We start from the raw sequence: 12,117 nt of genomic DNA on the forward strand, positions 1-12,117 counted from the left end.
TGTAATTTTTTTTTTTTAATTTTGACAAAAAAAATAGATGTACTGCTTGAAATTGCATACCTTTTTAAACTTTAATAGCATCCAATATTGCAACACATGTTACAGTATTATATCATACTTTCCAAACATGTTTTTGTCTAAAAAGAGATGACGATGTGTCTTTTGCTTCCTTTCATTTCGAGAACGCTTCCCAACGTTTGGGCTGTTCTGTTCTTAGGTTATTTCAATTAAGAGGAAAAAACTATAATTTACGGGGGGTATTGATTTTTGAAATAGGTAAAGCAAGAAGGAATATAAAATACAGATGTATTTCAGTTTTAGGAGTTAAATGGTGGAACAAGCTCAGTGATGAGCTGAAGACATGGACTTCTTTGTTAAGGTTTAACAAAACATTGAAAGGTGAAATAATTGAAAATTATAAAATATAGCAACGATTACTTTCATCCCATTGATTTTTTTTTCTCTTTTTAACGTTGATGTTCCAGGTAATCTTATTTTCAGTGAAGGTATAGGATAGGCAAATATAAGCCTTGGCTTCAGCCTATTCCTTTTTCGCTCATGCTTTTTCTTTTCTTTTCCTTTTGTGTGTAAATGTGTATGATTGTTATATATGTATAATTTGTACTCTTAAACTGCTCACACAAAATGGTTAATGGTTGATGGTTGATTTTATGACCGAAATAAACTTATTTCATTCATTTCAATTCATAAATGAAAATACGTAACTTTACAGCAAACTACCCATCAAATTAATAAAAATGCCAATAAATGTTGCCTTGTTCTTCACAGCATATTACTGTAAATTGAAAAACTACTACTGTTTTTTGCGTTAAAATTCTGTTGACTGAGCTGCCAGTTTTTGACTGTAAAATCGAGTTTTTTTGTTTTTAACTGTGTATTACTGTAAATGGAAAGACGGTACATTTGTTTTTACGGTAAAAAAAAAAACTGGCAGCGAAGTTGCCAGAATAAAAAAAGATCTTGTACTGTTTTTCTATTAACAATACGAGGTTGTAAAAACCAATTTAAATTTAAAACTAAAATTCTGGCAATTAAGCTGCCAGCTTTTTCCTTAAACCCCCCGCCAAAAAACAATGGTACTGTTTTTCCACTTACTGTAAATATTGTAAACAATAACACTATTTCACAGTAAACTATTTATATAATTAATAATGGAACCCAGAGGCAAATTCATACATTATTTACTGTTACTATGATAGCAGCCATAACCGCGATGTGGCCTTCAATGAAAACCAGTTTCACATCCCTGATTTATCTTAATGTGTCATAGTTGTCGACTTCAGGATGAAATATCCCCTTATTAACTACCATATCCGCAGTAAACGCAATAATGAACTAATTTGAGCACTGTCGTTCAAGCATGAATAAAGCCCCCTGCCTCCCTCAGTGCAGGAGTTGACAAACTTTTTGCCTCCAAGGGCCAAAGTGAAAATGTGTCAATGGTCCGCAGGTCAAAAAGCAATATTGACCCTGCATTAGCGCCACCAGGGAGGAATTTCACCTCATTCCTTCTTACATCCCTTGCAGCGTTGCCTTTGAGTGGGAGGCCTCATCCCCCTCATGATTGCAGTTTGACTTAAAAGTCCTGATGCACCGTGACGAGGCTCCGTCCGAACAATGGCTTGTACTTGTATGGCGCTTTTCTACCTTTTTTAAAGGACCTCAAAACTATTTCCACATTCACACATTTACCCATTGACACACACATTCACACACTGATGGCGGGAGCTGCCATGCAAGGCCCTAACCAGCAGCCATCAGGAGCAAGGGTGAAGTGTCTTGCTCAAGGACACAACGGATGTGACTAGGATGGTAGAAGGTGGGGATTGAACCAGGAACCCTCAGGTTGCTGGCACGGCCACTCTCCCAACTTGGCCACGCCGTCCCCAAAACATGGCCCTTTGTGGCCCGGTCCACTTTGAAGTCCGGATCAGAACACTCAGGCTTTTCAGGCAACAAACACACTGCTTGGGCTCAAAGCGCACAAAAACACTGTAATAAATTAGGGTCGAAAAATAAAACATTGAGTTCAGAGCGCGGAAAGGCGTCCAAAGGACGGAGAAAATCGAAATAAATACGTAAAGTGTTGGAAAAAAAGCCAAGGGAGTCCCTTTTGACTCATATTTTTCAAGGTTTATTGAAAATCCTCACATACCTCATATTTTATGCTGCCCTGTTTTTGCTGCAGTTGTTACATATACTGTAATATTGTACATGGTAATTAGGATTGGTTATATATTGTAAATATTATATAAAAATATAATATAATATATCAACATATATTATATACTGTGTTTATAATATGTAAATAGTACATATGTTGTATTTATATTGCTACTATGGTAAATGTTTTAGTCTACTTTATACCTGCATTATCCTTTCCATCCTTTGTAACTGAGCTACTGTGTGGAACAATTTCCCTTGTGGATCATTAAAGTTTGTCTAAGTCTAAGCCTAATATACTGTAAATATTAAAGGCCTACTGAAAGCCACTACTAGCGACCACGCAGTCTGATAGTTTATATATCAATGATGAAATCTTAACATTGCAACACATGCCAATACGGCCGGGTTAACTTATAAAGTGACATTTTAAATTTCCCGCTAAACTTCCGGTTGGAAACGTCTATGTATGATGACGTATGCGCGTGACGTCACGACGGCAACGGAAGTATTCGTACCCAATGTGTCACCATACAAACTGCTCTGTTTTCATCGAACAATTCCACAGTATTCTGGACATCTGTGTTGGAGAATATTTTGCAATTTGTTTAATGAACAATGGAGACTGCAAAGAAGAAAGTTGTAGGTGGGATCGGTGTATTAGCGGCTAGCTGTAGCAACACAACAAGGATTACTTACTTGGATAGCAGACGCGTTAGCCAATGCTAGCCGCCAACCGCACGGATGTTTGGGTGAAGTCCTTCGTCACACCGTCGATCGCTGGAACGCAGGTGAGCACGGGTGTTGATGAGCAGATGAGGGCTGGCTGGCGTAGGTGGAGCGCTAATGTTTTTATCATAGCTCTGTGAGGTCCGGTTGCTAAGTTGCTAAGTTAGCTTCAGCGTCGTTAGCAACAGCATTGTGAAGCTTTGCCAGGCTGAGAATTATTAACCGTGTAGTTACATGTCCATGGTTCAATAGTATTGTTGATCTTCTGTCTATCCTTCCAGTCAGGGATTTATTTATTTTGTTTCTATCTGCATTGGAGCCAGATGCTATCACGTTAGCTCAGTAGCTAAAGAGCTTCGCTGATGTATTGTCGTGGAGATAAAAGTCACTGTGAATGTCCATTTCGCGTTCTCGACTCTCATTTTCAAGAGGATATAGTATCCCAGGTGGTTTAAAATACAAATCCGTGATCCACAATAGAAAAAGGAGAGTGTGAAATCCAATGAACCAGCTTGTACCTAAGTTACGGTCAGAGCGAAAAAAGATACACCCTGCACCGCCTCTCTAGTTCTTCACTCTAACGTTCCTCATCCACGAATCTTTCATCCTCGCTCAAATTAATGGGGTAATCGTCGCTTTCTCGGTCCGAATCTCTCTCGCTCCATTGTAAACAACGGGGAATTGTGAGGAATACTAGCTCCTGTGACGTCACGCTACTTCCGCTACAGGCAAGGCTTTTTTTTATCAGCGACCAAAAGTTGCAAACTTTATCGTCGTTGTTCTATACTAAATCCTTTCAGCAAAAATATGGCAATATCGCGAAATGATCAAGTATGACACATAGAATGGATCTGCTATCCCCGTTTAAATAAAAAAAAATTCATTTCAGTCGGCCTTTAAGTGTTAGAGATTGTCAGGTTCAATAGATGGACACTTTTTTTCCCTATAAAAAATCGATTTTACGGTAAAAAACTAGCAGCTCAGTCACCATAATTTTACCATAAAATTCACTGTGATTGTTACACGAAATTACAGTAAATTGAAAAACTGTACCGGTGTTGTTTTTACGTCAAAATTCTGGTGTCTGAGCTGCCAGTTTGTTTTTTTTTACTGTAAAATCTATAGCCATTTTTTTTTTTACAATGCACACTGTAAATGGAGAAACGATACCACTCTTGTTATGATGGTAACATTTTAGCCACTGATTTTTTTTTACTGGCATTGCTATAAATTGAAAATTAGTACAGTTGTGATGTTTCAATGGAAACATTTTAGCGAGTAATTTTTTTTTTTACAGTGCAATACTGTAAATTGAAAAACAGTAGCGATATTTTAATGCTAACATTTTAGCGACTGAGCCGCTAGTTTTTTACAGAAAAATCTACACTCATTTATTTATTCATTTTTTACAGTGCATTACTATAAATTAAAAAAATAGTAGCGTTGTTATTTTTTTTACCTCATTTATGTTTAATACCGGTAATCTTTGTTGCAGGTTAGCATGTCAAGTATGATGTGATCAAACATGCACTAATGTATTAACAATCAAAGAAGTCTGACAATGGCATGTTCATAGTGATATTTGCCATAATTCATATATTTTTTTAAACATTTGTTTATTTGTTTTTAGACACATACAATTAACAGAAATAGTCAAACATACATCAAATGCTCCCCCCAACAAGTAAAAAAACTATACAAAAATCAGACATAAAATCACACACAGTTGCATTCCCGAATGGCCCCAGAGAGATACAACAGCTAACAAGCACATAAAAAGCTGCAATTAATTGTTTTTTTTTACAGTGCATTACTGTAACTGGAAAAACGGAAACACTGTTGATTTTATGGTAACATTATAGTGACTGATTTTTTGACAGTACATTGCTATAAATTGAAAATCAGTACCGCTGTTTTTTCAATGGAAACATTTTAGCAAGTTTTTTTTTTTTTTTTTACAGTGCAATACTGTAAATTGAAAAAGAGTACCGCAGTTATTTTTATGGTGACATTTTAGCGATTAAGCTGCCAGTTTTTTACAGAAAAATCTACGCTCATTTTTTTTTTTTACAGTGCATTACTAATATTTAAAAATCAGTAGTGCTGTTACTTTTACCACAAAATTCTGGCGACTGAGCGGTTAATTTTTTACCGTGAAATCTACGTTTTCTTGTTTTTACAATGCATTACTGTAAATAGAAAAATGGTACCACTAGTGATTTTATGGTAACATTTTAGCGACTGATTTTTTTTACAGTACATTGCTGTAAATTGAAAATCAGTACCGCTGTTTTTTCAATGGAAACATTTTATCGAGTTACTCTTTTTGTTACAGTGCAAAACTGTAAATTAAAAAAAAATACCGCTGTTGTTTTTATGCTAAAAATTTAGCGGCTGAGCTGCTAGTTTTTTACACAAAAATCTACGCAAATTAGAATTTTTTAATAGTGCATTACTATTATTTAAAAATCAGTAGTGCTGTTACTTTTACCGCACAATTCTGGCGACTGAGCGGTTACTTTTTTACCGTGAAATCTACGTTTTCTTGTTTTTACAATGCATTACTGTAAATGGAAAAATGTTTCCACTAGTGATTTTATGGTAAAATTTTAGCGACTGATTTTTTTACAGTACATTGCTGTAAATTGAAAATCAGTACCGCTGTTTTTTCAATGGAAACATTTTATCGAGTTATTCTTTTTGTTACAGTGCAATACTGTCAATTAAAAAAAAAATACCACTGTTATTTTTATGCTAAAATTTTAGCGGCTGAGCTGCTAGTTTTTTACACAAAAATCGACGCAAATTTGTATTTTTTAATAGTGCATTACTAATATTTAAAAATCAGTAGTGCTGTTACTTTTACCGCACAATTCTGGCGACTGAGCTGTTACTTTTTTACCGTGAAATCTACGTTTTCTTGTTTTTACAATGCATTACTGTAAATGGAAAAATGTTTCCACTAGTGATTTTATGGTAACATTTTAGCGACTGATTTTTTTTACAGTACATTGCTGTAAATTGAAAATCAGTACCGCTGTTTTTTCAATGGAAACATTTTATCGACTTATTCTTTTTGTTACAGTGCAAGACTGTCAATTTAAAAAAAATACCGCTGTTATTTTTATGCTAAAATTTTAGCGGCTGAGCTGCTAGTTTTTTACACAAAAATCGACGCAAATTTGTATTTTTTAATAGTGCATTACTAATATTTAAAAATCAGTAGTGCTGTTACTTTTACCGCAAAATTCTGGCGACTGAGCTGTTACTTTTTTACCGTGAAATCTACGTTTTCTTGTTTTTACAATGCATTACTGTAAATGGAAAAATGGTACCACTGATGATTTTATGGTAAAATTTTAGCGACTGATTTTTTTTACAGTACATTGCTGTAAATTGAAAATCAGTTCTGCTGTTTTTTCAATTGAAACAGTTTAGCAAGTTTTTTTTTTTTAACAGTGCAAGACTGTAAATTGATACACAGTACCGCTGTTATTTTTATGCTAAAATTTTAGTGGCTGAGCCGCCAGTTTTTTACAGAAAAATCTACGCTAATTTTAATTTTTTAACAGTGCATTACTATTAATTAAAAATCAGTAGTGCTGTTACTTTTACTGCAAAATTCTGGCGACTGAGCTGTTACTTTTTTACCGTGAAATCTACGTTTTCTTGTTTTTACAATGCATTACTGTAAATAGAAAAATGGTAGCACTGATGATTTTATGGTAAAATTTTAGCGACTGATTTTTTTTTTACAGTACATTGCTATAAATTGCAAATCAGTACCGCTGTTTTTTCAATTGAAACATTTTAGCGAGTTTTTTTTTTTTTTTACAGTGCAATACTGTAAATGGAAAAATGGTAAATTTCTGGCGAATGAGCTGCCAGGCTTTTACAATAAAAATTGACGGACTTTTTCACAGTGTAGGCTTTCGGACGTGCCATATAATGATGTGAATAAAATAAACATATGTTTTCTTCTGTTGGCTTGGTCGCAGCAGAGAGAGTTCGGACATCGTGAAAGGCTTACAGCAGGGGTGTCCAAAGTGCGGCCCGGGGGCCATTTGTGGCCCGCAGGTCATTTTTTAACGGCCCTACGGCACATTTTAAAAATACGGTTGAAAAAAATTAAAAACATAAAAAGTGGTATAAAAGAGCAAACAAGTGAAATGCAACAAGAAAATGTTGCAATGTTTCCTCTAATAACACAAAGCTGCCATGTAGGCTGTTTCTTTCTTTAAAAATAATAGTGAATCAAAATCAATGTGATTATGAATTATTGACCTATTCAAGGCTCCAATTACGTCACATTAAATATTCCACATTAAAGTATTTTTTGGGGCAAATGTTGCATATTTTGTGTTTGCCATATAAAAAACTAAGCTGTTTTTTTAAAGAAGGGCCTAAAACGAACAAACAAAAAACATAAACAACAATAAAACTTATAATTGACGGATAGATCTGAAGTTGATCTCGAGACTATTGTCTTAAATGTAAACGGTAAAAAAATGTATAATTTATTTTGTAACACTTTAATGATTAGGACCCTTTTGGATCCCCAATAATTTTATGGGTCAAATGCAGAGGACAAATTTCACCACACCTAGTGTGTGTGTGACAATCATTGGTACTTTAACTTTAACTTTAGTGTGATTTGTTTTTAAGTGTCATTGCTCAAAAAAAAATAATGAATTAAAATCAATGGTGTTATTGACCTTTTTAAGGCTCCAATTATTATATAATCTCAAATATTCCACTTACAAATTTTATTGGGTGAAAATATTGCATAAAAAAACATGGTTTTCTTTGACAAAAAGAGCATACAACTTAAATCTTTAAAAACATTCTATTGACAGATAGACCTAATGTTGATCTAGAGATTTAAAACTTGAATAATAATAAAAATAATAATACTGAATAATGACACATTTTTTTGACCAAAACCCTTTGGGGTCCCTGGGATCAAGCCTGAGTGGAGGCCTAAATGTATATTTTTTATACATATATTGTATTGGTTTTTAAAATAAATGGCCCCCGCTTGCTTTGATTTTTCAGTGTGCGGCCCTCAGTGGAAAAAGTTTGGACACCCCTAGCTTACAGGAAGAGCTGAGGCAGGAAATGGAAGCTCACATCAAAGGTAACTTGACACTTCGTTATGTACACTTGCATAAACAGCATGCGGTCGTTTAGAGCCAAAACCACTAGGTAGGCCCTGGGCATTGGTAAAGGTTTTAAGATTGTTTTCTTTTGTAAAAGACAAAGTCTTAAGGTTTGCATCAAATTAGGAATGTGTTTAGTATTAGTATAACATTAAACAACACAAAAAACAACAAATAACTTCCATTGCAGGCAGATTCATGAAAAATACTCTAGCCAGTAGTAGTGGAGTGGGGAGGGGCAAAAGATCTGACACATTACCCACCTTGGTATCAATATTTGGATCGATACGTCCACCCCTATTTCACTGTTTATAAGGTCATCAACGCTCACCTTTAGGCGTTCACACACAGCACCACTATTAGATAGGAGGAAGTAAAAAATGTGATAAATCTATTTGTGGCAGCGTCAAATAAGGTGTTTTACTTTCAGTTTTGCATCTCACGGCATATAACTGTGGTGCGTTCAAGGACCTTTAATTCAAGTTCAAAGCAGAGGCTTCTCTAGGTTTTAAAGACAGGGGAGGGTTAACACCCAGTAGATGCACTAATAAATATAATAATAGTCATAATGATGCAGTGTTTCCCATAAACTGCCAAGATACCTGTGGCAGTGGGGGGGGGGGGGCGTGGTCACCATGACATCATCGAGTAATTTGCATAATTTACTACAATATGATTTTCTCTAAAAAGGCTCAAAAAATGTATACTTACTAATTAATAATAACAGTTTTGTTTTAAATGTTCACCCATCCATCCATTTTACAATATAATTACAACACTTTATGTACATATTTATATACAGATTTGAACAATAAGTTATTCACTGAAATATATTTATTAATTATGGTTCTTACAAAAAATATATCTTATAAAATATAAAAGCTAAAATGTCTCTTAAAGCTCTGCCCCTTTAAGTAGTGCATACTAAATAATTTAACTTTAGCCTACTACTACAAGCATATTATTTACCAGCAACATAAAGTGAAACAGAGGCAGAGGTGTCCTGCCACAGTCAGTAACAAATAAACAGAAAACAGTAGTGGTCAAATACAAATAAGGCAACAAGAGAAGTATCCTACACTTCTCTTTTGTAAAGTAAATGTGAACAGCCGATATGGGCATCTACATCTGCTATATGACTTGCCTGAGAAGCTGGAAAGGACAAAAAAAAAAAAAAAAATTATTTGTGGCGGACGTAATTCTTTCGTGGCAGGCCGCCACAAATAAATGAATGTGTGGAAACACTGTGATGTATCAATATGAGTTTTATTATCCTCTTGTGCAGCCCTTTGAGACACTTGTGATTAAGGTCTATATAATTAAACTTTGACTGATGATAATCAATGAATCAGCTAATCTCTACATGACGAATGAAGTAAAGGGACTCATATACTGTAAATAATCTTATTTAAGTGAATAATGACAATTGTTAAAACTGGATACTTTATATTAAATGTGTTTTTGTCATTGTACACTTTTTTGGTTGATCTATGGAGGTCAACCCCATCTTTAAAAAGTCTAAAGCCTTATGAAGGTTTTTACATGTCTTTTAGAAAGCCTACTTCAACCAAATGAAGGTAATTAGTTTTTTGTTGCATGTAAACATACTGAGTGTGTGTATGTAGGCAGTGATGTGACTATACATTTAAGACAGTATCTCTGTGGGGGCCATTATAATATATCCGTATATAAATTATTCTGTACAAATGTATATATTTGTATATATGTTAGATTTTTTTTATAGCTTTTTTTAGTCTATTTATACCTGCATTGTCCTTTCCATCCTTACACTTTCCATCATTGTAACTGAGCTACTGTGTTGAACAATTTCCCTTGTGGATCATTAAAGTTTGTCTAAGTCTAAGGAATCTAAAAATAAATACTAACCCCAAAAGCAGTGAAGTTGTCACATTGTGTAAATGGTAAATAAAAAGAGAATACAACAAATCCTTTTCAACTTATATTCAATTGAATAGACTGCAAAGACAAGATATTTCATGTTCGAACTGGTAAACTTTATTTTTTTTTGTTTAAAAAAAGCTGGCACAAGTGGCAAAAAAGACTGAGAAAGTTGAGGAATGCTCATCAAACATCCCACAGGTGAACAGGCTAATTGGGAACAGGTGGGTGCCATGATTGGGTATAAAAGCAGCTTCCATGAAATGCTCAGTCATTCACAAACAAGGACGGGGCGAAGGTCACCACTTTGTCAACAAATGCCTGAGCAAATTGTTTGAGAACAACATTTCTCAAGCAGCTATTGCAAGGAATTTAGGGATTTCACCATCTACGCTCCGTAATATCATCAAAAGGTTCAGAGAATCTGGAGAAATTACTGCACGTAAGCAGCAAGGCCGAAAACCAACATTGAATACTTGTGACCTTCGATCCCTCAGGCTGTACTGCATCAAAAAGCGACATCAGTGTGTAAAGGTTATCACCACATGGGCTCAGGAACACTTCAGAAAACCACTGTCAGTAACTACAGTTGGTCGCTACATCTGTAAGTGCAAGTTCAAACTCTAACTGGGTGTTATCAACAACACCCAGAAACGCCGCCAGCTTTGCAGGGCCCGAGCTCATCTAAGATGGACTGATACAAAGTGGAAAAGTGTTCTGTGGTCTGACAAGTCCACATTTCAAATTGTTTTTGGAAACTGTGGACGTCGTGTCCTCCGGACCAAAGAGGAAAAGAACCATCCGGATTGTTCTAGGCGCAAAGTGTAAAAGGCAGCATGTGTGATGGTATGGGGGTGTATTAGTGCCCAAGACATGGGTAACTTACACATCTGTGAAGGCACCATTAATGCTGAAAGGTACATACAGCTTTTGGAGCAACATATGTTGCCATCCAAGCAACGTTACCATGGACGCCCCTGCTTATTTCAGCAAGACAATGCCAAGCCACGTGTTACATCAACTTGGCTTCATAATAAAAGAGTGCGGGTACTAGACTGGCCTGCCTTTAGTCCAGACCTGTCTCCCATTGAAAATGTGTGGCACCTAAAATAGCAGAAGGGAGACCCCCGGACTGTTGAACAACTTAAGCTGTACATCAAGCAAGAATGGGAAAGAATTCCACTTCAAAAATGTGTCTCCTCAGTTCCCAAACCTTTACTGAGTGTTGTTAAAAGGAAAGGCCATGTAACACAGTGGTGAACATGCCCCCGTGCCAACTTCTTTGCAATGTGTTGCTGCCATTAAATTCTAAGTTAACGATTATTTGCAAAAAAATTCAATTGAATATAAGTTGAAAAGGATTTGCAAATCATTGTATTCTGTTTTTATTTACCATTTACACAACGTGACAACTTCACTGGTTTTGGGTTTTGTAGATGAAAACACAATAAGTGCTCTAACAAGTAAGCAAATGACTGTTCTACTAACCCCTTTAAATGAAATAATGAATATATTCGACACATGAACTACTTATATAAATACACAGCAAATGAACATTATTACTCGTACCTCTTGCTGAGTTTAGCAATCTTTAGCCATGCTATATCGTAAGTACATTATTCCTGCATTGTTGTGTCTGTGTCACGTCTGCAGAAGACAGAGAGAGTGTAGAAAAAGTCCAGGAGCGAATAACAAAGATCCTGCAAGTGAGGGAATCTCTCCGAGAGAAGAAGACAGCTGCAATTAAGTGTGACCTCTGCCTGCAAGTAAACATCATTTTTTAATCCCGCTAATCCTTTTTCTAGGCAGTTGATGAGATTCATGTGTGCCGCTGCAAGACGCCCTCGTGTCTTATTTGATCTTTTTAGCAGCTGGAAGGGCGCCATGCACACGGGCGTAGGAGGCAAGTGAAGGAGCTCGGCGGGAGATTAATTCAGCAGGAGGTGGAGAAGATGGAGCAAGACTTGGCAAAAGAGCAGCTTCCAGTAAGATGATGAGATGTACTGTAGAGCTTTCAGATGATTCAGTGTCGTCCATCTTAGGAGACGATGCTGAGTCAGTCCCGGAGAAATTGATGATTGTGTGTGAAGAGAAGACATGAGGTGAGGTGTAATGAAGCTCTTATCGTTGTCAGAGCCATGGAGTG

The 12,117-nt window shown here is 35.8% G+C and overlaps 1 protein-coding gene across 5 annotated transcripts in view; it reads left to right on the top strand.

Moving 5' to 3' along the window:
* Positions 1-12,117, top strand: part of si:dkey-201i24.3 (uncharacterized) — a 38,479-nt gene that overhangs the window by 21,703 nt on the left and 4,659 nt on the right. For all 5 annotated transcript variants that reach the window (XM_062043813.1, XM_062043815.1, XM_062043814.1 and 2 more), the window contains 4 exons: positions 7,969-8,050; positions 11,625-11,737; positions 11,840-11,956; positions 12,106-12,117. The exon at positions 12,106-12,117 is cut by the window's right edge and continues 156 nt beyond it. In XM_062043813.1, the coding sequence (XP_061899797.1) occupies positions 7,969-8,050; positions 11,625-11,737; positions 11,840-11,956; positions 12,106-12,117 (324 nt within the window). The remainder of the gene's footprint in view (positions 1-7,968; positions 8,051-11,624; positions 11,738-11,839; positions 11,957-12,105) is intronic.

Source organism: Entelurus aequoreus, linkage group LG04 (genome assembly GCF_033978785.1).
Source record: "Entelurus aequoreus isolate RoL-2023_Sb linkage group LG04, RoL_Eaeq_v1.1, whole genome shotgun sequence".
In the NCBI taxonomy this organism is placed as follows: Eukaryota; Metazoa; Chordata; class Actinopteri; order Syngnathiformes; family Syngnathidae; genus Entelurus; species Entelurus aequoreus.